This window comes from Dermacentor andersoni, chromosome 1 (assembly GCF_023375885.2).
Source record: "Dermacentor andersoni chromosome 1, qqDerAnde1_hic_scaffold, whole genome shotgun sequence".
In the NCBI taxonomy this organism is placed as follows: Eukaryota; Metazoa; Arthropoda; class Arachnida; order Ixodida; family Ixodidae; genus Dermacentor; species Dermacentor andersoni.
This window is the reverse complement of record NC_092814.1, coordinates 13,534,747-13,560,405: the sequence shown is the minus strand read 5'-3', so window position 1 is coordinate 13,560,405 and position 25,659 is coordinate 13,534,747. Positions and strand designations below refer to the sequence as shown.

At 44.7% G+C, this 25,659-nt stretch overlaps 1 protein-coding gene across 2 annotated transcripts in view; it reads right to left on the bottom strand.

The window, feature by feature from the left end:
* SMC3 (structural maintenance of chromosomes 3) overlaps nt 1-25,659 on the bottom strand; it is a 606,933-nt gene that overhangs the window by 11,452 nt on the left and 569,822 nt on the right. For both annotated transcript variants that reach the window (XM_072286062.1, XM_072286063.1), the window contains 3 exons: nt 16,918-16,965; nt 14,043-14,220; nt 10,424-10,530 (listed from right to left, as the gene is read on the bottom strand). In XM_072286062.1, the coding sequence (XP_072142163.1) occupies nt 10,424-10,530; nt 14,043-14,220; nt 16,918-16,965 (333 nt within the window). The remainder of the gene's footprint in view (nt 1-10,423; nt 10,531-14,042; nt 14,221-16,917; nt 16,966-25,659) is intronic.

Below are 25,659 nucleotides of genomic sequence, written 5' to 3'. Positions count from 1 at the left end.
ACCCTAGCTAAATTCTGGAAGCTTACCAGAAGAAACGCAACTTGGTCTGATTGGTTATTTACTCCTCAAGTTTCACTGGGCTTTCAGAATTCCCATGGGCAGCGAGTGTCTGCAGTATTCCCAAGCCCAGGCCCTATCTCGAACACTCCGTAATGCGAGCACGAACAAGCACCAGTCATCAAACGCAGACTACCTTATCACACGGATCAGCTAACTACTATAAAAAAAAAAGGTGCACCCCGAAAAACAAATGTTTTAAAGAACATGGATGTGGCTTGCTAAGCAGGCCAGACGTTTGCACGCACAGCACAACGATTTCAGCTGTTTTTATTGATGAAATACATGATGCCGATCAAACGAAAGTAATCAACAGCAAGGATCCTTTCGGCTTTGACGAAACACCTCAATTCTACTTCACAAACGAGAAACTTGAGCCCAGTATTAACTTAGATGTCATGAACTTAGATGTTGTAGTCATCTTATTTAAAAAGTGTTGCCAGCACAAGACCCAGATTCTGGAGTTGCCAATATATGTGTGATGCTTGTGAAAATACATGATTGCTGGAAGCGAGTGCTTCGTCTACGTCTGTCTAAATTGTCCCTGCGTCTTTTGTGCACTAAAAGCTAAAATAAAATACCAACATGCCCAAACTAACATTATTTCTAATTTCCATCTTAGTGACTGACTCATCTGTGCAGACTGAAAACCTCTGCCATGTTTAGTCTTCATGTTTTCAATTTTGGCAACCACCCCGTAAGTCAGGCACTTATTGTAAAGCATCATGCGCATCGTGTGGCAATGCTACTCTATTCACTGAATATTGAGTATCTCTGTCAGAACGCCAAGCAATTCAAACTGGAGTGAACAAGACCCTCAATGAAAGCATCATTGAGCCTTCTTCCAAGTCATTTGGCATACCAGGTGGTGTTTGTTAAAAAGAAGGATGGAACTTGGCGCTCCTGCTTGGATAAGTGCCATCTGAACAAAGTGACTAATGGTAAATTTGGATAGTTGATTCCGTCCTCCAAATGGGATTGCAAGATGCTCCAGATCCGAGTCATACAAAGCGTGTGCCACCTGAACGGTGAGTCACTTTCGAGAGCAGTGAGAGGGCAGCGAGGGCCGAGGGGAACTTTAGTGATGCCCGACTGAACTCCGCCGCATTACACAGCATTATTGCACAATGCTAAGCGAGAGCGCAAGCATAGAAATACTTTATGGTGGGCTACGACCACTACAGTGGCCATCACTTGACAGACAGTACTACGTCAGCACAGCAAGTTTTGACAGTGCCCTTACTGCCTCGAAAGTGCCAGCTACTTGTTTATAACACCCGATAGTCTATATTAACACAGTTAGCTAAACAGACTGAAGTAAGCGAAAATCTGCGTTTCGAATTCCAATAAGAACTGTGCACTGTCAGAGAAGCATGACCTCTAGTCACGCTCAGCTGTGCCCGCCCATGTAGGAATGAAACTTTGGGCACACGACTTATTGGTGTCTGAGCCGTCAGGTATCGCTAATTTTGATTAGTTTTGAAGATTAAATTTGCCTTGAATCAAGCGAAATTTAAGCCCAGACCACATGTACAAACGCCTTGCGAGGAATGACAGTTAGCAACTACAAGGAGCATGCGCAAATCTTGCACATTTTGTTTTGTCAAAAGCTCAGACATGCGAGAGATACACCGTGTTTGCCTCACCCTCGTGCATGTGCGTGAGCTGTGAGAGAAAAGTTATGCAGACCCATTACCTTGCGTCCACCACTGTTGTTAGTCTGCGTAGTACACAGAACACACAAGAAGAGGTGTTTGCTTGAGGCATTGTTGTGCGTCATATTTCATAACCTCTGGGAGGGTTGAGCATTGTCATTGCCTCACATGGCACATCCCACCGGGGCAGAAGTATTAAAATTGAATTGGATTATGGGGCTGTACGTGCCAAAACCACAATCGGATTATGAGGCATGCTGTAGTGGCGGACTCTGGATTAATTTTGACAACCTGATGTTCTTTAACGTGTCCTAAAATCTAAGTACATGTGCATTTTCTATTTCGCCCCCATCAAAATGTGGCAGCTGCAGTTGGGATCAAATCCGCTACCTCTAGTAATGCCATAGCTGCAAACCTACCGCTGCGGGAACAGAAGTGTTGATTTGACGGTCGACCACTTCCGTAGTGTCATAGGGTCGCCTAGACCCTGCGGTGCGCTTTAATTAATGTGGCTCTGTTTCTGCATGCCCTGCATAGTTTGTCCGCTTGACATATTTGCATAGTGTTTATTTTTCAGAAATAGCAGCAACATACTGTACCATACCTTGAACTTAAGTTTATCCAGTTTCCCCACAACCACTGTCGTGTAGTGGTAGGGCTTGCTTGCCTTCTCAAGTCTTGATGATTGATGTTTATTGGCGCAGGGGCATCTAAGGCCAAAGAGCGCCAGGACATGCGTTATGGTTTAGTAAAATTGTGAGTTTAGGACTATGATTTAAAATAAAGGCTGTATAGAGGCCTACACGTAAGATATATCTTTAAATACTAGTGGATGCATTCTAAACTAATTACCAAGATAAATATAAGGACTTAAATGCATTTGCTACAGGCACACACTTTAAATTATTCTGGATTGTTCGAGTCCCTTGCTGTACAATTCTTGCTTACGCAAGAAGTGCAAGAGCTCAGACATACTTTTGTGCATCAGATTGTACCTCACCTGTGAGGCACAATCTGAAGGTTGTGGGGATGCGCGACCCTCACGCGTCCCCTGATATGTTGGTTTTCCTGCATGGCTCGCGTGGCCTGGCGCCCGCGGCGGTCGGAGTGGTTGAAGCGCAGCGCGAGAGATGGCGCGAGTGTTGCGCTGCTACCGGCGGGGTTACTTGGGTGCGGGAGCGGAGGGCGCTGCCTCTTTTTGGGGTTCGGGAAGCAAGCGGGACGGACGTGCCGTACCGCGCGTGCGCCGACCATGCTTCTGCGAGACCGTCTCGCATGGCCGCCTTGGACACCGTTCGCGTGACAACACGCGCGAACGACCAGGCGTTGGGATCCAGCATGGGGCGAACATATTCGCTCGCTATCAGGTCGCGGTAAGTCGGACTTCTAGATTTGTCGCGCGCCCATCGGCATGTTTTGCGGATAGCAACTCGGCTAGCAGGCATTGATCTATGAAAGGTGCAATAAATGCCCTTGTGATTGTTTGCACTACTGTGTTGTCGTTCCTTTGTCCCAAGAGTACGGAGGAGAACCCCATATCTCCCACAAGGTTAGGATGGTATGAGATGATGTCGAGAAAGTTAACTTGCGCAAGATAATTGAGCACTCTTTTAACGTTAAAAAGTGCATCCTCTGATAAGAACATCAAGGGATGGGGGGGTATATGGTGTGAGTAGAGTTCCCTAAAATGAGCCAATCGGTCTCGGCGAAGTTCAGGACGATGAATGAGGACATGTAGGACGGTTAGGTTCTCACCGCAGCGTGTGCATGTCGGTGGGTCAGTTACCATCAAGAGGTATTTGTGTGTGCCATAAGTGTGTCCTATTCTGAGTCGTGCCAGGGTGACTTCGGTGTGTCTATCAAGCTTCAGTGGAAAAGATTTGGTTAACTGTGGTTTAAGCAGGTGCAGCTTATTTTCAACTTCCTTGTCCCACTCAGTTTGCCAATGATTATGGAGCGCCTTTCGTATCGCAGGTTTCATTCATATGAAACCTGCGAGTCGCTTGTCCAGTATTTTTGTCCGCATTTCATTGCCTGCGATCCCAGAGTGGCCTGGCACCCAGCATACAACAAGAGCAAGGTTTTGTTTATACGCTGCGTGAATGTGTTTAAGGAGCTCGTTGATTACAGCGTTTCGGCTTGCTTTGCCACAGGACAGGGCTATGACAACGCTTAAGGAATCTGTGTATATTATGGACTTTTGTATCTTCTGTTGTACTATGTACTTAACAGTGACCAGGATACCATACGCTTCCGCTGTAAAGATGCTGCTATGACTATGCAAGGTTTTAGAGTTGGAGAAGTTTGGGCAATTGGCTGCACATGATACCGAAGTTGCAGACTTTGAAGCATCAGTGAAAAATGCCATAGATTTATACTTGTCTTCAAGAGCCAAAAAATGTTGCTGAATGAGGGCACTTGGACAACTCTTTTTGTTAAGTTCTGTAAAGGACAAGTCACAGGTAACTGTACATTGCACCTAAGGTGGGATGGGTTCAGCATTATCGCTTTCCTGCAGGTCTGTGAAAACTACTCAGAGTTTTTCCACAACAGATTTTACTGCTAACGGGAACGGCGGGGTGTGTGAAGGCCTGTTTAAATACAACCGATTTGTGGACTGACCACTTATGAGTCCTTTGCATGGATGTTGTTTTAGCGACATGGTTCTTATTGCATAGGTGACTCCCAGATATGTACGCTGATAATCCAGTGGCCACTGATCCGATTCTGCATATAGACTTTGGACGAGGCTCGTACGAAAGGCTCCAAGTGCTAGGCAGATACCTAAGTGATAGACAGGATCGAGTAGCTTAAGTGTTGCCTTTGAAGCCGACTGGTAAACTATACATCCATAATCTATGCGTAACAACACAAGGCTTTTAAAAAGAGATAGCAGGCAATACCTATCTGTTCACCACGACTGGTGAGATATAATCTTTAAAAGGTTCATGGTTTTAAGACATTTAAGCTTCAGCTGTTTTATATGCTGCATGAAGGTTAGCTTACTATCAAAAATTACACCCAGAAATTTTTTTTCTTTTCTATTTACCAGGCTTCGCCCATGTATCGTAATGCAAGGGTCAGGGCATAGCCCTCTACGTCTGGAAAACAGCCCACAGGAAGTATTTTCTGCATTGAATCTAAACTCGTTTTCGTCTGCCCATTTCGTAAGCCGATTAACACTCAACTGTATCTGGCGTTCACATATGGACAGGTTGCAAGATTTAAAGCTGATTTGGATATCGTCCACATAGAATAAGACGCCATGGATGGTATAACAGAGCGGAGAGAGTTCATTTTGATTATAAAAAGTATGCAACTTAGCACTCCTCCCTGTGGTACACCGTTTTCTTGGATAAAAGTGCGCGATAGTACATTGCCAATTCTTACGCGGAACGTTCTTTCAGATAAGTAATTTTGCAAAATGTTCAGCATACTACCAGAAATTCCGTAGGACGACAGGTCTTGCAGAATACCGTATCGCCAGGCAGTATCATATGCCTTCTCAATCAAAGAATACAGATAGACAGTATTGGCTGTGCACAAATGCATCACGTATATATATGATTCAAGGAGAACAAGATTATCGGTTGTAGACCTCGCTCTTCAGAAGCCAGATTGGCGAGGGTCCAATATACCATTATACTCCAAAAAGAACACAAGGCGATGGTTAATAATTTTTTCAAGTACCTTAAGTAAGCAGCTAGTGAGTGCAATTGGTCTGCAACTGTTAACTAAGCAAGGGTCTTTGCCGTGTTTGAGTATTGGTAGGACTATTGCTTCTTTCCAGGATGATGGTATATGACCAGTTGCGAAGATCTTATTGTAAAGACCTAAGATGCAGTTAAGGGTCTCACAAGGCAGATTCTTTATTATTTTATATGTTATTCTGTCAGCACCTGGAGCCGAGCTGCCACAAGAGCCTAGGGCAAGCTTGAGTTCATGAAATGTTAGTGGTTTGTTGTATCCTTCTGATGACTTGTTTGGACGTAGAGGAATATTTTCAGCTATTCTTTTATGGGGTAAGAAGTTTTCAGAATAATTTTCTGAGCTTGATACCCTCTCAAAGTGCTCGCCAAGTGTTCGCTTGATCCTCTATTTTATCAAAAGAGCCAGTGACGAGAGGAAAAGGATTTGGACGTTGTCCTTTTAGTTTACGTACCCTGTTGTATACTTGGCTAACATCAGTGTATGAGTTTATTGATAACACCTAGCGTGTCCAGCTTTCTCCTTTAGATATTCGGCAGATACAGCGGCCATTTGCTTTGCACCACTTAAAATTGATTAGATGTTCTGCTGTTGGGTAGCGTGAAAATCTGCTCCATGCTTTGTTCTGGCGTTTCTTTGCAATTTCACAGTCTTTGTTCCACCACGTTTTGGAATTTCACAGTCTTTGTTCTACCACGTCTATGCGAAGCCAAGGCTGAAGAGGTGTGTTGCCTCCGCCGGGGGGCCATAGAGGTCCAAACACCTAGCATCGGCTCAACCCCCAGGATCCCCCTTTCCCCAGACACGGCTAAGCCGCGCACGGCTACACGCGGGAGGGGCGAACCCTCGTGTGCTCGGGTACGTGGTGTTGCAACACACCAAACGCCTGCTCACGCAGTTGCCCCTGCAGGGCTCCACTTTGTGGTGACGGCCTTTCTTTGGTCCGCTAAATGCCATCCTTGTTGCAGTGCCTATCGTTGCGCCGGCAAAAAGCTGCAGTCGTTGTCCCCTCCAACGACGGACGTTTTTCTCGTCGACGCCGAAGTCCCGCCCAGCTTGAAGGTTCGACGATGCCTCTGCGGCTATCACAACTTTTCGCTTGAAAGCGGCACTGTAGTGGCATCTCCTGCTTGGTGCCATCACAATAACACCACGGCGCACACCGATACGGCCGACACGACACAGGTCAAAATGGCAACCTTGCTTGTGTACGGTTGGCTACTTGCACGGCTAGTCGCAGCTGCGATACTGACTTTTCTAGATGGCGCTAGCTATGCACCATATTTAGCAGTTTCAATGAAAAACTGGCGCGTTTTTTAATATCCTCGAATCTAAGCCGACCTTAGAGTTTGGAATATGATTATTTGAAAAAAAAAAAAAAAATGCCTAGATTCGAATAAATACAGTAAGGGCTGCATGTGCACATGGCTGGAAGCAGCGCAGGCATAGAGAAAGCTGACAAATTAGGTGCTGCATGTGCCAGCAAAGACGTGCGTACGATACAGGAAGCATACCAGTACAATGCCGCTGTGCACTTAGTAGGTGAAGCCATGCGAAAAAAATAGTACGAGACAATAGGTATCCCATTTCAAAGAAGCAGTGCCAGTTTTGCCCAGTAGGAGATTGTTGTAGAAACGCATACAAATGCATCGGGAAAAGTCAAACAAGTTACATGCTCATGTGAGAGAGGTGCAATTTTTCACTGCTGTGGAAAAAACGAGAGAAAAAAAAAAATTACCAACGATTACGATACTCCCTAAGGGCGCATTCACACCGAAGGCGGGGCGGGCAAAGCGGGCAGGTGAAAAGCGGTGAAAACCTCCTAGCCGAGCGGGCAAAGCAGGCGGAAAACGAGGCGGGCAGCCCGATCGTTCTCGGACCGATTTTTTCCGCCCCGCCGGAGCTTCCCGCTTTCCCGCAGCCAATCAGGGCTCGAGGAGACAAGCCGGCTCAAAATGGCATCCACCGAGACAGCTGGATTTTGCGCTGCACTTTTGATCGACACAATCAAATGTTGCCCGATGCTATATGACAAGAGACACAACATATACAAGGACACTGAATACAAGAATCAAAGCACTCGCATGACCCATTCTCTGTCCTTCTTGCAAAGCAGGGCGAACCGACCAGCAGCGTTGGCGGGATGCCTTCCTTCGAGCTATCTGCTGCTCGTCTTGAAAAGCTGCTAAAGAAGCGGCGAGTAGAATGCCAACTATTTCGTCTTCTTCGTCCGAGCTGATCATTCTTCACAAGTGGTTAGCAAGCGAGAGCGGTTGGCCAGATGACGGCGACGCGGTGACGACGCTCGCGCGCGTTGAGGAAGGACGACCGGTGCAAAGAGATGGCGACACATGTGCCACAAAAACGCTAGATGCTCCGCCTCCTAGGCGGCGCGGGCCGCCAGGCAAGCCATCCCGTCTGAACAGGCGTGTGAACTCGCCGCCTCGAAAATCCGCTTGGCCGCTCAGACACTCCGCTTTCGGTGTGAATGTGCCTTAATGCAAAATTTGAGAGCAGCCCTATACTATGTGTTTTCATTTCACGTGTCAATATTTTGTAATATGTTTATATAGGTACACTGTTTATATTGGGAAGATAACGCTGTGAGTGTCGTAGCTGGTGTAGACAATCTGTCTCGTGCAGCATATTGCAAGCAGAGCGAAGTCTCGCATTATCGCCTAGCTGGAGATTGAGAGAGGCAGCGCACGGGTGACGAGTGGGCGCGATTCAGAGCAGCCGCTACAGAAATACCTCCGCTCATGCAGTGCTCTTTTTCCATACAGACAATGCGTGCTACTCTGGCGCCACAACATCACGACACAGCCTGTCTTGCGTGGCACTACACTTTTCTTCGCACGCTTTGGTACCACCAACGACGAGAGCAGCCCTTCGTCGCGGGGAAGTCGTGCTGCACACAAATGTCAGTGGTGACAACACCCAAGGGACCGTCACATCGAGCCTTACTCGTAGCCACTCGCCATCGCCCCTTGCAGGAGCAGTGATCCCAGTGACACATGCTGGTACCGCAGACTGAGTTCAGAAGCTGATGCCGCGGACGAGCGTAGCCGTCCCCACCTCACACCATCCTGCCCCCCCCCCCCTTCCCGGAAGCACAGATAAAATGCCCACGTGGCTGCAGATGTCATGGCCGCCGGCAACTTAGCGCATGCGCAGGCCATCTCCCCTCTGCTCCTCTTCCGCTCTCTGCCTCATGTTTTCACTGTAGCCTCCTCGTCTGCTTTCCTTTTCAGTTGTTTATGCTCTCACGGGGGCGAGAGCAAAGGTTACTTTTTTTCACCCCCCGCTGCGCTCCATGTTCGCTTTCATCTTTAACTGTGCTGGTTCGCTCAGTTACGAGGTACAATGCCGAGGCACGTCGACGCTCAATGCAAGATTGGGCAAGAGCTGCGCTCTAATAAACTTCGTAGTGCATATTTTAGGTAACAGTTACACTGTGGCATCGCATTTATTTCTTTGTTGGTAGCAGTGCGGCACGCGTCAAGATACTCAAATTTCTATTTGGTGGTTACATACTATTGGTTAGTGCACAGTTATGCAGTGTTCCTGCCAGGCACACACTGTCGTTTCACTGTAATTTGTGAATGAACAAATGCTGGATGTGTGGTACGAACAATGGGGGAACCTAAACGACAATGCAGCTTTACAACGAAGCTTGCCAGGCTTGGCTTGATTTGCTGTTTGGGTGCGGTCAGTGCTTGATTGACTAGGCTATGCTAGTTTTGGTTTCAAGGAGGTGCCAGCAACCTGGTTGACAACCATGCTACAGCAATGCCGGCATTGTACCAAGGCCAAAATATTGCTACTTCTGCTCGACTTGCGCAGGTGGAGTCCAAATTATCAATGTCACGCTGTAAGGTGCCCGAAATTTCAGTCGTCCTTATACAGTCTATGGGGTCAGTGGTGGTGCCACGAAGCAGTCTGAATAATTGGTAAGCAACTGTATGGGAAGCATTGCAAATCTATAGGTTTTAGTGAAAACACAACAAACTACCAAAATATTGAGGGGTCAGCTTTAATGCTTCACCAAGCGGTGGAAATAATGCAACAAGCTGTCACTATAAGCAGGGGAATAGAACTTTGCAGGGGTATAATTAAATCCCTTGGGCCTTCAAAAATCCATTTAGAAATGTTACTAATTTAAACATACGAGAAGAAAGGGGGTTAACCTAGGGGCCTGATTTTTATTAGTCATATCATAAGAAGCCGACAAACACTGACACCAAGGACAACATAGGGGAAATTACTTGTGCTTAATAAATGAAATAAAGAAGGGATAAATTAATGGAAATTAACGTGGATGAAAAAACAACTTGCCGCAGGTGGGAACCGAACCCCCAATGCGAAGGTTGTGGGTTCGGTTCCCACCTACGGCAAGTTGTTTTTTCATCCACTTTAATTTCCATCAATTTATCCTTTTTTTATTTCCTTTATTAAGCACAAGTAATTTCTCCTATGTTGTCCTTGGTGTCAGTGTTTGTTGGCCTCTTATGATATGACTAATTTAAGCAAAGTTACACATATTTTACACATTTGTAAGCAAGTGGAAATTGACAGAGATGAAAAGGGCCTCCACTGCTCTCTTTGGTGGTGAAAACACTTGCTGTATTGCATTAAGCCTGAATTAAACGCCTCATTATTATTTAGTGCAACTGCCAAAGAGCCCAGTATTTCTGCCTAAGAAGGGATCTGCAGACATGCAAATATATCTTGATCAACAGCAAGCACTATCCAAGGATGAAGCTAGGTTTCAAGGCTTGTTCTGTAATCCTATGTTCCACATAGGATCAATCAGCCAGTACACCAGTCAGCACAGAGCATATGAAAAATAGTGAACACTGCTAACAAACGTGCAGTTGCAGAGGAGCTCTTTTAAATATGCTATAAACAAATTTAAAATAAAAGCAAAAATAAACATTAAGGAAGGATGGATGGACTGAAAATGTGCATGTTGTTCTTTGGTCCACAATAGAAGCAATGGTCACCTTGTTACGGAACTTGACGCCATAAAATTTGTCTGCCTTCTCCAGCAACTCGGGACGAAAGGTTGTCGTGATGAACTGTGCCCCACTGCAAAGCTCATGAATCATGTCTGAAACAGGGAGGGACAAAAAAAAAACTGATCGATCATCATCATCAGCCTATTTTATGTCCAGTGCAGGACGAAGGCCTCACTCTGCGATCTCCAATTACCCCTGTCTTGCGTCAATCGATTCCAATTAGCGCCTGTGAATTTCTTAATTTTATCACCCCACCTAGTCTTCTGCCATCCTTGACTGTGCTTGCCTCCTCTTGGCACCCATTCTGTAACCCTAACAGTCCGCCGGTTATCTGACCTACGCATTACATGACCTGCCCAGCTCCATTTCTTTCTCTTAATGTCAATTAGGATATCGGCTATCCCCGTATAATATAACACCGCAATTGTAACTCTATCCCCTTGAAATTCTAATAGAAACCGATGCATTTAAATTCTTGTTTTAATTAATAAGAGATTTCCTGCAACTGGATACAATTACCTTTTTCTTACTTGAACATTACTTACTCCTTTAATCAACATGGTCAAGGCAGAGTGCAAATGTGGCCGCTCTACATTTGTTGCAGTGTGCCCTGGTATTGTGTCGGCATTTAGGGTTTAAACACAAACAGCCAAGTGCCTGCTGCAATAAACTGTTGCATATACCACCATGCCTTGTCTTATGTTCACGGTGATCACTTTGCAAGCATGCCGAGAGAGCAGTGCAAGCCTCTGATGTAGTACAACACTGTACACCAGCGTAGCTTTATCGATGTAGTGTCCAACCGAAACAATGCCGCGGAATTAACATCGCCACAATCATCAGCGGAACTCCTACGTGAATGGAAGGAGCACCAGAGCACTTCGTGCTTATTTATGGCTTTGTAATCATCATCATCATCATCATCATCATCATCATCATCAGCCTGGTTATGCCCACTGCAGGGCAAAGGCCTCTCCCATACTTCTCCAACTGCCCCGGTCATGTACTAATTGTGGCCATGTTGACCCTCCCAACTTCCTAATCTCATCTGCCCACCTAACTTTCTGTCACCCCCTGCTACGCTTCCCTTCCCTCGGAATCCAGTCCGTAACCCTTAATGACCATCGGTTATCTTCCCTCCTCATTACATGTCCTGCCCATGCCCATTTCTTTTTCTTGATTTCAACTAAGATGTCATTAACGCGCGTTTGTTCCCTCACCCAATCTGCTCTTTTCTTATCCCTTAATGTTACACCTATCATTCTTCTTTCCATAGCTCGTTGCGTCGTCCTCAATTTAAGTAGAACCCTTTTCGTAAGCCTCCAGGTTTCTGCCCCGTACGTGAGTACTGGTAAGACACAGCTGTTATAAACTTTTCTCTTGAGGGATAATGGCAACCTGCTGTTCATGATCTCAGAATGCCTGCCAAACGCACCCCAGCCCATTCTTATTCTTCTGATTATTTCACTCTCATGATCCGGATCAGCAGTCACTACCTGTCCTAAGTAGATGTATTCCCTTACCACTTCCAGTGCCTCGCTACCTATCGTAAACTGCTGTTCCCTTCCGAGACTGTTAAACATTACTTTAGTTTTCTGCAGATTAATTTTTAGTCCCACCCTTCTGCTCTGCCTCTCCAGGTCAGTGAGCATGCATTGCAGTTGGTCCCCTGAGTTACTAAGCAAGGCAATATCATCAGCGAAGCGCAAGTTACTAAGGTATTCTCCATTTACTCTTATCCCCAATTCTTCCCAATCCAGGTCTCTGAATACCTCCTGTAAACATGCTGTGAATAGCATTGGAGAGATCGTATCTCCCTGCCTGACGCCTTTCTTTATAGGGATTTTGTTGCTTTCTTTATGGAGGACTACAGTGGCTGTGGAGCCGCTATAGATATCTTTCAGTATTTTTACGTACGGCTCGTCTACACCCTGATTCCACAATGCCTCCATGACTGCTGAGGTTTCGACTGAATCAAATGCTTTCTCATAATCAATGAAAGCTATATATAATGGTTGGTTATATCCCGCACATTTTTCTATCACCTGATTGATAGTGTGAATATGATCTATTGTTGAATAGCCTTTACGGAATCCTGCCTGGTCCTTTGGTTGACGGAAGTCGGAGGTGTTTCTGATTCTATTTGCAATTACCTTAGTAAATACTTTGTAGGCAACGGACAGTAAGCTGATCGGTCTATAATTTTTCAAGTCTTTGGCATCCCCTTTCTTATGGATTAGGATTATGTTAGCGTTCTTCCAAGACTCCGGAACGCTCGAGGTCATGAGGCATTGTGTATACAGGGTGGCCAGTTTTTCTAGAACAATCTGCCCACCGTCCTTCAACAAATCTGCTGTTACCTGATCCTCCCCAGCTGCCTTCCCCCTTTGCATAGCTCCCAAGGCTGTCCTTACTTCTTCCGGCGTTACTTGTGGGATTTCGAATTCCTCTAGACTATTCTCTCTTCCATTATCATCGTGGGTTCCACTCGTGCTGTATAAGTCTCTATAGAACTCCTCAGCCACTTGAACTATCTCATCCATATTAGTAATGATATTGCCAGCTTTGTCTCTTAACGCATACATCTGATTCTTGCCAATTCCTAGTTTCTTCTTCTCTACTTTTAGGCTTCCTCCGTTCCTGAGAGCTTGTTCAATTCTATTCATATTATACTTCCTTATGTCAGCTGTCTTACGCTTGTAGATTAACTTCGAAAGTTCTGCCAGTTCTATTCTAGCTGTAGGGTTAGAGGCTTTCATACATTGGCGTTTCTTGATCAGATCTTTCGTCTCCTGCGATAGCTTACTGGCTTTGTAATATTCTAGTGTTTACCACCATGCATGACATGTTTGCCGCATGCCTTCAGAACTACGCGGTCACCATCCATGATCGCGTTGATAAAAACCATGGTTTCGTCCGCAGCGGATGCAGCAGCAAACAGTAATTTTGTTATGACTAAGTTCACGCATCAGCTGTACGCCTTTAGTAATGCATGGTTGCCGTGCATGATCACTCTGATAGCAACAGCGGTTTCGTCTGCAGCCGTTGCAGCAAATAGTAGTTTTGTTTTTACTCGTGCAATGGTACAAACACGGAGGAAGCTGTCAAGAATGAAGAACTCCAGCTACATCGTGATAGATTGCAGATCTGTTAGCTCAAGGGCGGAAAAATATCCGGGATGCACGCGCGGTAGTGAAAAGCACGTCTCGGATGAACACGCGAGCCGTGGCCGCGCTGCGAAGGAAGTCCAGAGGCCTCCGCCGCAGCGAGTGCTTATCAGCCACAAGATTATGAGGATTGCAGCCTCCTACTGCTTTCATGCAAAATAGAAACGGGAGTCGCTGATTCATTTAGCAAATAAATGTTTGTTGATGTAGTAAGCATTTGCTTATTATTTTCTTGATAACCTCAATGATACGACATTTTGTTAATTTGCAATTTTTTTTTGGTCCTGTGCAATATCAATTAATGTGGTTTTACTGCAGTAGTATATACAATTAGAAAATTGCACTATTTAGGCATGCTAAGATGTTCAATTCATTCGTGTTTTCTGTGCACACCAAATGTAGACAGAGAACAGGAACTTTGTAAGGGGTCAACTTGCCTGCAACTGCTTTGCGATGTTGTGAGTCAAGTGCCTGGTCAATCTCATCAAACAGGTAGAAGGGTGCAGGGTCACACTTCTGGATTGCAAAGATGAGTGCCAATGCAACCAGCGACTTCTGACCACCTGACAGCTGCTGCATTTCCTTCATCTCGCTTGACTTGCCCACAAATGACACCTGAAAAAGACCTAGCTGACTGCTGTGCAATTCGTCCAAAACACAATAGAGGCTTGAAGTGATGAGCAGTGACTAAACAAGCTGTTATCAATGTGCAGAATCGACATCTGATAACATACACAACATTTATTATGTGATTCTACAGTTAGACCTCGATATAACGAAGTCGGAAAAATTAGCAATTTGCTTCATTTATATTGAAATTTCATTCTATTAAAATGTGACCTTTTATGCACACAAGTAAAGTCACCGATCGATTTTTCTTGCATGGGAAGGGGCCGCAAAATTTTTCGAATTATCGAGCAATCGAAAAAAACAAAACACAAATTTCAATAAGAAAACAATTCATTTTGATAAATTTGGGAGTCAGCGACGAATGATACGGTTTCATGCCGTGTACATCGACGATATCTTATTGATAGTACGAATTAAGCGAATTAAGCACACGTTTTTGTGTGCATTCCGCGCCCACTGCTGGTAGCGTTGCTCGCACTAGGACAATGCTATCAGGAAAGGCACCGGCAGCGGGGAGCGAATGCTTCGTCTGCCTCTCGCTCCAACGGGTTACCGAAACTCGAGATTACGCAACCTTCAATAGTAAACGCACCGCCACAAGACAGCTTACATTGTGCCACGCCATCTCGGCCTGCCCACTCTTTGCACACACGCGGCATATTACCACTCAAGCAGGGCGCCCGGCAGCGTATGCGCTCAACAGCGCTTACAGCCATGCGCAGCCACAGTCGCTGCACAAGAAAGCAAGAAATCAAGAAGCCCGGCAACTTTTCCCAACTCTGCCCCCTCGCGTGCGCTTGATCACGTTGCTCACTCCCCTCCCCCTCTTTCCCTTTGCTGACGCGGGAAGGCGGCACTCGTGAAGCCATCTTTCTCTTACCCTCGCACACTTTCACTCGCACCTAAAGCACACAGTGCTTGGGGTGCGATAGGATCTTATCGCACACGATGTGGCCAGTCGCTCTTGTGGTGGAACACGCGATTTGAGAGGTGCGTTTGCAAGCAGCTGCTTGTAATTCAATCATCTGACCATCTTCGAAGGTTTCCATTTATTTTCTTGGCATTCCTTTGCGGCGGCAGTGAAACTTCGTTATATTGAGGTTCTAAATACATGGTGTTCTATGGACAAGATGTTATGAAAAGTTAAATACTTCGTATTATCAAGAATTTCGTTATGTTGAAGTTCATTATATCGAGCTTTAACTCTATAAGCAATGTATGCTTGGGTAGTGCAGATCCAATGATTTATGAGGTAGTACTGCATGTAGCACAGTATATATGTGACAACACAGCCAATTAATGGCACATAAACTTGGTCCTCGAACTTGGCTCTACCCAGTCTAGTTCCAGTTTGGGCTACCTCACACACAGCGAAGCTGGCATTAATTTCTCTGGCACTGCCAATGCTAGCAATTGTAGCTTTGTTGTTTACGATGCTAAAGAGACACTAAATAAGTTCAGAAGCATTGTTTGCAAACTCTATTTTGATTAATTTGGCAGTAAGAAATTGATCACTACAAGACCAACGCTGGTGTGACATGTATTTAAAAGCACAGTTGCCAAAGGGCCTTTGGCTCTTTCAGAGTGCAATGTAACTATACCAAATCAACCTGCAGTGTGCTGGGAAATAGTACAAAACAGGATTGTATAAAGGCCCACCCACACGGAGTTACTTTCCGGCAAAAAATGCGGCAGCCGGCAGCCAAAACGTTGCTGTTCGCTGTCGATCAAGCCGGGCTCAATACTGTCGCCAGTGGAAGCAGCGAACGCACCTAGGTAGCACGGACCAATCAGGGCTAGACTTCATCCGACTTCTGGTTGAAATCATGGTGGCAGTGGCCTGGCGCCGCCACCTGCCTTTCGTTGCATGTATGTGCAGCACGACGAAGGCATGCCACCGCAAGTTCGTCAGAAAAGTTCGCTCCATGTGGGTCGGCCTTAAACGAGGTTCTACAGTATTAGTATTCGACAGAGGCGGTAACATCGTTGCACTATGGACACTTCAAATAACTTAAACAAAATGTCCTTAGACTTAAATGTGACTTGTACACTGCTATGATGCTCCTCGCAAGTGACGCGCGGCCCATTTGAAGGTTTCATATTTACCTTTTACCACATGTACTCACACCACTATAAATGAAACACTTACACACGCACCCCCCCCCCCCCCACACACACACAGACACACTCAAATTGAATGAGTATTAACAGGCTTCTTTCAACACTAGATTACCAAGCCAGCAAAGCGTGTTTTGTCTGGCAGGTGTGATAGTGCTGGCATATCGCAAGATAAATATGAAGATATGCAACTCCCTGACAAAACATGAGCTCAGGTTTGCAGGCACGCTAACACAGGCACACATTATCACATGTGAATGCAGCGGAATGCAGGCTAAAATGGCACGATACTCTGAGAGTGCGGCAGCTACAGATATCTTAGGATGAAGTTGACAAAACACAGACCATTTTTTTACTCCTCTTTAAAACTGGCTTGAACACGAACTCGGCTTGCTGGTCACGCTCAGTGTTTTGGAGCATCTTGGCGCAGCAAGTCCCAAATGCAGCACTTTGGTGCAACTCTGAACATGCTACCCGCCTAGTTAACTACACACATACCATATTTACTGCAACCCAATCAAAAAGAAAAAAGAGAGAGAGGGAGATAATGAGGTCAAAACTCACCCTGATTCCCACGCCAGAGAAGTGGTCCACTGATGGTGTCTGGCCCTCCTGGTACAGCAATAAAAAGAGTGGAAAAATCCATCAAGTGACAAATCTTAACCCCATCTTCAAGTGGGAAATCAAGTGATGCAGAAACTATTTCAGACATCTGCTCTCTCAAAAAAAAAAAAAAAAGCCATTTCCACAATGGCCTTGCTCGCATACCGGATCTGGAGCAGCAGCAGCGGAGGACGTATGGCGAGATTAAAAAGGACACACACAAAAAAAAGCAAAGCAGTCCCTTCAACTGTATCAATATCCCTCAACAGGCAGCCAGCAGAGCTCGTGTCCCAGGTGGCCCTGTCACCTCCCTTGCATATGTTCCTTGGTTAAGAGTCCTCCTCTATGTGTTCCATTATAATACTTACATGCAACCCTGCCGAATCTAGTATGCTTCTAGCAAGTATGCAGTGAATGGCACTGCTGAGAGTGTGTGTCTCCTAGCCTGCTTTCCACTAGTAGGCAGTGCATTCATAGAATGCAACTGTTCATAGTAAATATTTTACTATGAATTCGTACCAACTTGCCCAACTATCAGTTCTGCTGCAATGCAACTGCTCTTTGCCAGGACACAATTTCTGCCTAAGGGACAGGAAATAACAAGACCAAGGAGAAAAATCAATTTTCATTGCTTTGTAGTCTGCACAGCATGCTACTATTACTAAGGGGCTACAGCTATCCAATCAACTAAATTATATTTTGGCAGCGAAGTGGAGGCTATAGTAGGTATCAGCTGAGCAGGAGTGTGATCCCACTATGTCCCTCTGCCGCGGAGCGTCAGCTGCTCTCGAAAAAACACAATGTGGCATGAAACTACTCTGCCAATGGAAAATTTTACCCTCGTTTCCACTGATTCGATGCAAGGTAGCCGAAAATGTACTTTGGCATGCAGCCAATGCTTTCCACCATATTTCTGAGCCATCTGTCATGTCACTGCTATGTAAATCAGGCTGTCTAGTGAATTCCCTTTTCAACATACCCAAACTTCTCAAGGTTTTCCTAGACTTTTGCAGGGTAAATTCCATGACTCAAAATTTTTTTGTAAAAGCAGCAACTAATAATTTTAATTCGGTAGTAGGTCAATTTTGTGAACGTTTTCTAATATTAATATAACGCTAACAAGGATGACGTTATGATCACGTCATTTCTGCTGGCGGTGACAGCCCGTTGGAGAAGGGTGTGTTGGCTTTCATGCAAATTTACAGCTTGCAAAAATGTGCTGGTATGATCTTAAGACCAACGGTGCTTGGTCGTCAGACTTCTAACGACGACCCCCCCCCCATTGAGCAGCTTGGCTAACGTTAACTGGTACATAACACACCTTGCAATTCAGATGCGCGAGAACACATGCCCTTTGTGTCGGTGGAGAAAATGTGGTTACCGACCAACCATTAACAGGCACAAGAGCCAAAGAAAGCTATTCACTTTATTAAAGGAAAGAATGAGTAAGTGGCGACCCCGTTTATAAGTTCCCACGCCAGCTCACTGCGACATCATCAATTTTGTGATGTGCTCAAGTGCAGAAGCCAAAGACTGAACTTGGTGATCTTGGAGAACTTCTACTGAGCCACAACAACCCAAATAGTAAAAATATCCATGATGCCACACAGACGTTCCAATGCTGATCTTTCAACATAAATTTGAAGAATGTAAGTTTGGCCTTCATTTTCATTTCTAGTAAACAATCTCCTACTGAAAATCAACGAAAAAGTTTTCACTGAATTGATGTTTCGTTTTCACGCCCCTTCAAGCCACAGAAAAAGAAAAAGTAAGAAAAGAAGAAAGAAAAAAGATTGAAAACAAAGAAACATGCAAGTGGATGCAACCATGGTACGGCAAGAAAGTTCCCATGAACTATGGCTTTTGGAGGAAGCTCTGCAACATGAATCCTCTTGAACTCATGGGCTGAAGTCATCATGCGGTCACTGCAGGTGTTAACCATTTCTCGCTGCACAGTTTACCTCGCAGCTGCGCAGCCCACACCAACTTTCTCCAATAGACCACACTGCTCACCTGGGTGTCCAACTGATTGCCAACATTCATGGCAGAGCACACTCGTTTGCTTTGCACAGACCACCAACCAACCAAGCAAAGCATGACTCCCCAACGCCAAAAATATCAAGAACACATAGGCTTTCTTAGCTGCACAGATTCCTTCCAGCACTGTTACTGGCCTCTATGGTGCAAAAACCTGACTGCAGCTGGGTTCATAGCATAAACCAACCCTTTCAGCATTGGTTTTTTTCAGAGGTGACCAACCCTCAGCATAGTGTTTCTCTCTAGGATATTATGAAACGAACACAACTGTTTATTTTTGGCTTTGCAGAAATGAAAGAAATTACACGAATAATGGCAACTTCTTTTGTGGTTGTGGTACTCACATTCCTATCTGACAAAAGGAATGACAAAAGGGACATGGCAGGACAGAAATAAAGCGATATGTCAGTGATGCTGAAAGGGTTAACTTGATTGATACATCCCTAAGGAACCCTTTTTCACTGGACATTCACACTAGAGAAAAAAAAAATAAGGTTGAACGGGCTCTTTGTTGCAAGTACAACAGTTGCAAAGTTCACATACAGATTTTCAAGTAAAAGAAAATAAATAAATAAAAGGTTGTAGTTTGTGTTCATTTATTTCTTCTACATTTACACTTATATTCATTTTCGCGGGCTTCCGTTTGTACTCCTGTAGATCACGATCACGAGCATGAATTCGCAACTGTGACAGGCCTTCGGAACGCCTGTATAGTTTGCCTAGCCGAGTGCATGGCCGCCTGCGCACACGAGAATTCTGGAACTACAAGGCCAGAACCACTTAAAAATAGTTCTATATCGCGTTACCCATAGGGATCAGGAAAACACATCTATCGCGGATAACTCAAAGAAGTTTTTTAGGCATGTAAGATTTACGAAATGGGTTGCAGAAATTTCCGAAATGCCCTGCCAATAGGTGCCTTACTCAGATGCCCCTCTTTTTGTAATCGAAGCAAGTGCATCGTGCACATTATTATCATTTTAAATGTGAGTAGCGGTATGAGCTCTGTGTAGCAGAGAACCCGGTGGCGGAGTCTTCCGAGTCGTTCGGGAGTGAGAGTTTCAGTGTATATAGTTCAGTGTATATATATATATATATATATATATATATGTTTTCGCGGGTTTCCGTTTGTACTTCTGTAGATCACGAGCATGTATCCACAACTGCTAAATTGCATGTATTGCAAGAGTATGGCAGCAAAATGGACGTCAGTAGGTTTCTTGTGCAAAGTGTACAAACAATGTCTAACTGATCGCAGACGCTTACGCTGTAGCTTAAAGGAGGTGTCGTATAGGCGCATTACAGTGATAGAGCAAGGCCACTTCCAAGGTCGCCTATTTTAGGCGCGGCTCAGAACTATTGTTTGGTGGCCCGTCTCGCCACTGAGGATTTGCCTTCGAGCGAAAGTCTCTGTGAATGCACCCTCCTCACATCTCACGTCTCAGCCTTTCGCGGTGCATCAGTACCAGTTCCGTCTCGTTTGGAAAGATTTTTCCGATACATGAGACAGGCAACCGAGACCGTGAACTGTTTGGTGTACCTCCCTCCATACGTGGCTAGTGAGCTAAATTCTTACTTTATTTTTTTTTCCACACTACTTTTAAGTGCTGTTCAAATTCGCTGAAAATACATTGTGCATCTAGCTGTGTTCATGGCCACTTGCGTATGGGAGACTCCGAAACCACGATGTTAGAAACACTGAGAAATACAATGCCGTGCCACCATCATCAAAACCTGTATACCGCGGAAAATTCAAGCATGCTTTCAGGCATTTGAGATTTACTAAACTCACTTAAACTGACTCTACCGACATGCCTTGCGCTAACTTTCTAGTGAGAGCCCCCACGCCCCCAAAAAATTGTAGCGCTAAAGGAAGAGAAAAAGTGATGAGAAGGTTTGCAGTATAACGCAAACAATAAGAAAAAATAATGTAACAACAACAGTTGCATAGTTCACATACAGATTTTCATCAATTAAAGAAAATAATAATAAATATGAAAGGTCGTAGTTTGCGTCCATTCATTTCTTCCACATTCGTTCTCGCGGGTTTCTGTTTGTACTCCTGTAGATCACGAGCATGAATTCACAACTGTGAAAGGCTTTTGGAACGCCTGTATAGTTTGCCTAGCCGAGTTCACGGCCGCCTGCACACGCGAGAATTCCGGAACTACAAGGCCAGAACGGCTTAGAAATCGTTCTATATTGAGTTACCCATCGCGATCAGGAAAACACATCTATTGCGGATAAATCAAAGAAGTTTTTTAGGCATGTAGGGCCCTCTCGGCTGTACTTTTTGGCGATAAGATAGCCTCACCTCTTACGGGATTACTTGACTAAGCTATGTCGAATGCTCGGTTGCCTTAGTCAAAAGTTAGAATCCTTCCATAAGGCCTCTCTTTTTTTTTTTTTTTTGTGACGAAGGTAAGCTTGAAATTCACCTCCTCCAGTCCACTACATCTGCAGGCTTGGAGTGACGCCTGACACTGGCAAAAGATGCTGAGAGCAAGTGGGGCTATACTAATCCCAGTACAACTAAATTAGGAAGGCCTACAAAGCTTCAACAAAGACACTCCCTCACCAGAACAGGAATTGGCCTCCCTGGTGCAGTATTTGGCCACTACCTCCCAAATGATTCCTAAAATTAACCCATGGCCCTCAGTCCCCAGCAGCTGCGGAGCACTTGACCAAGGTGGTCGTCGGACCTGTAACGCAGCAGAGGGTGCTAAGAATCTCTGGGTCCGGACAGGCTGCCAATGGAAACTGACCCTGTCAACCTTTACTTGCCGAACTCTGTTGAGTGAGGCTAGCTTAGCAGGTCTCTTTGAGTAACTGTCAGACATTGTTTGGGATATCATCGACCTTAGTGAGATTTGAAGAACTGGTGAGGCTTATACATTGCTGAATAACGGACATGTCCTCTGCTATAGAGGCCTCCCAGATAAGAAGCAATACGGGGCAGGATTCCTGATCCATAAGGACATAGCAGGCAACATTGACGAATTCTAGAGCATTAATGAGGGGTAGCTGCAGTCATAATCAAACTTAAGAAGAGGTATAGATTAAAAGTAGTACAAGCCTATGCTCGAACATCCAGTCACGACAATGAAGTAGATCAGTTTTATGAAGATGTTGAATTAGCAATAAGAAAAGTACAAACTGAGTATACTGTAGTAATGGGCGACTTCAATGCAAAAGTGGGGAAAAAGCAGGCTGGTGAACAAGCAATTGGAAACTACGGCATCGATTCTAGAAACGCTAAAGGAGAGGTGCTGGCAGAATTCGCAGAAAGGAATAAGCTTCGAATAATGAACACCTTTTTCAGGAAGTGTAGCAACAGAAAGTGGACCAGGAAAAGCCCTAATGGTGAAACAACAAATGAAATTGCTTTCATACTTTCTGCTGATCCTAGCATAGCGCAGGATGTAGAAGTTATAGAGGTAGGGTAAAGTGCAGTGATCATATGTTAGTGAGGGCTATGATTTCCCTCAATTTGAAGACCGAGTAAAATTGGTCATGAAGAAACAGTTCAACCTAGAGGCAGTGGGTAAAAGCAGACAAATTCAGGCTGGTACTTGCAAACAAATATACAGCCTTAGAACAGAGAGATGAAGATGTCAGAGATAACGAATGAAACCGTAACTACGTTGGCTTCAGAGGCAGCAACTGAAGTGGGAGGCAAGGCAACAAGGCAACCAGTAGGCAAGCTCTCCCAAATAAAATAGGATCTAATGAAGAAACAACAAAGTGTCCAACTCAAAAGATAAGATAGAATTTGCGAAACTGTCAAAACTGATCAACAAGGCGAAAATAAGTGATATTTGAAACTATAACGTGAGAAAGACTGAAGAAGCCGTAACAAGTGGACACAGCCAGAAATCAGAGAAAGAAAGTTCGCATAGGACAAACCAAGATGTATGCACTGAAAGATAGGCAGGCTAATATTATCAGCAATCTCGAAGATATAGTAAAAGCAGCGGAAGAAATCTACACTGACCTGTACCGTACCCAGAGGAGTCGGGATAGCTCCATAAGAAACAGTAATGAACAGGATACAGAAACTCCTCCTATAATTAGCGATGAGGTCAGAAGGGCCTTGCAAAACATGAAACGAGGAAGAGTGGCAGGAGAAGATGGAATAACACTAGATTTATTCAAAGATGGAGGAGACATAATGCTTGGAAAATTGGCGGCTCTTTATACAAAGTGTCTGTCGAGTGCAAGCCAGGGTTCCAGAAAACTGGCAGAATGCAAACATTATACTAATCCACAAAAAGGAAGACGTTAGAGAATTGAAAAATTATAGGCCCATTAGTTTACTCCCAGTTTTATATAAAAAATGTACCAAAATAATCTCCAATAGAATAAGGGCAACATTGGACTTTAGTCAACCAAGAGAACAGTCTGGTTTCAGGAAGGGATACTCTACAATGGATCACATCCAGGTCATTAATCAGGTTACCCGCAGAGTACAATAAGCCTCTCTATATGGCTTTCATAGATTACGAAAAAGCATTTGTTTCAGTAGAGATACCAGCAATCATAGAGGCATTACGTAATCAAAGAGTACAGAACGTTTACATAAATATACTGAAAAGATTTTGCGCCAAGTATGCAAGATCACCAACTAGCCCCGCAGTTAACTCTTCTGAAGTTTACATAAATACCTTGGAAAATATCTACAGAGGTTCCACAGCTACCTTAATTCTACACAAGAAAAGCAGGAAGATACCTATAAAGAAAGGGGTCGAAGGAGACACAATCTCTTCAATGCTATTCACTGCGTGCTTGGAAGAAGTATTCAAGCTATAAAACTGGGAAGGCTTAGGAGTAAAGGTCGACGATGAATATCTCAGCAACCTTCGGTTTGCCGATGACATTGTTCTATTCAGCAACAATGCAGACGAGTTACAACAAAATATTGAGGACCTTAACAGAGAGAGTGTAAGAGTGGGGTTGAAGATTAATATGCAGAAGAATAAGATAATGATGAACAGCCAAGCAAAAAGAACAAGAGTTCAGGATCGCCAGTCAGCCTCTGGAGTCTGTAAAGGAGTACGTTTACCTAGGTAAACTAATCGCAGGGAACCTTGATCATGAGAAGGAAATTCATAGAAGAATAAAAATGGGTTGGATCGCATACGGCAGACATTGCCAGCTCGTGACTGGAAGCTTACCATTATCATTGAAAAGGAAGGTGTAGAATCAGGGCATTTCACCAGTGCTGACATATGCCCGGGCACAGACTTGGAGACTGACAAAGAAGCTCGACAACAAGTTAGGGACTGTGCAGAGGGATGGAACGAAGAATGCTAGGCACAACGTTGAGACAGAGCGGTTTGGATCAGAGAGTAAACGGGTATAGCCGATATTCTAATTGACATTAAGAGAAAAAAATGGAGCTGGGCAGGTCATGAAATGCGCCGGTTAGATAACCGTTGAACCATTAGGCTTACAGAATGGGTACCAAGAAAAGGGAAACGCAGTCGAGGACGATAGAAGACTAGGTGGAGCGATCAAATTAGGAAATTCGCGGGCGTTAGTTGACATTGGTTGGCGCAGGTCAGGGGTAATTGAAGATCGCAGGGAGAGGCCTTCGTCCTGCAGTGGACATAGAAGAGGCTGATGATGATGATGATAAATGAAATTTTTTGAATGCAGGAAGCACACTGATGTGTCTTATTTCAAACAGGATTAAGATGTCGCAGCGATCGTAGCTACAGAACTTGTTAAATGGTCAACACAAATTTTAGGAGGCATTGTATATTGCTTGTAAAGGCGACAGTATCCCTACTTTTTCTTTCACTTCATAAACTAAAATGCTGGTTATGGGTACAATAACAAAAATGAAATTAAATAGGACAGGCGCGCATGGTGCAGCGAAGTTGAGTTGGGGGAGCATGAAGCTAGGGGGATGACAGCTTTAGAAGAATGCTCGCCCGGTGGTAGGGAGTGAACAGTCGCAATCATATGCGTCTGCTAAGATCATAACAGCTGCTCTAATCGGCAATTCAATTTCAGTTTACTGGGTCAAATTTACAGGAAGTCATTACTCTGGACAAATTAGCAGTATCAGCTATTCCTACGTCTCCAACTGGTCAAGAAACTTCCTCAAATGCCTTGCTTTCTTAGAATCAATTGCCTCACTCTTTTGGTAAAAAGTTAATCATTCTAATTTTCATAATTGCTTGACTAATTACTGACCTAAGTGCAATGAGCAAATGCAATTTTTTGGCCAAAGAAAGTTTTGTAGGGCCAGCCGACCATCGGGAAATTGCAAGTTGAATTTTTTTGACCATTTTATATGACTCCCTTCGGTAAAACAAGGAATTGCCTCACAATCCGCCTCTTTCGTGTTCCTGTGTTGCCCTCTGACGCACGCCGCTGGAAACGTTGTGGAAGGGTGCCGGGGATTTCGCCGGTTGATTGTGTACCTGCGGCCATGTTGAGTGTGCGTCGATAGTGTGTTTCGTGGATTGCGATTAATTATTAATGGTTTCTTCGGGGCAGCATGTCGTTCACCTATCGACTATAGTGGGTGAACAGGCCAGAGTGCGCTGTTGTGGTAACAGCGCGGCCGATAAAGGCATGCCGAGTTTCGTCTGCCAACGCGGCTGCCTCAATGTTCGTTGTAGCTGATGTCTGCGATTGCACATCACTTTTTGTATT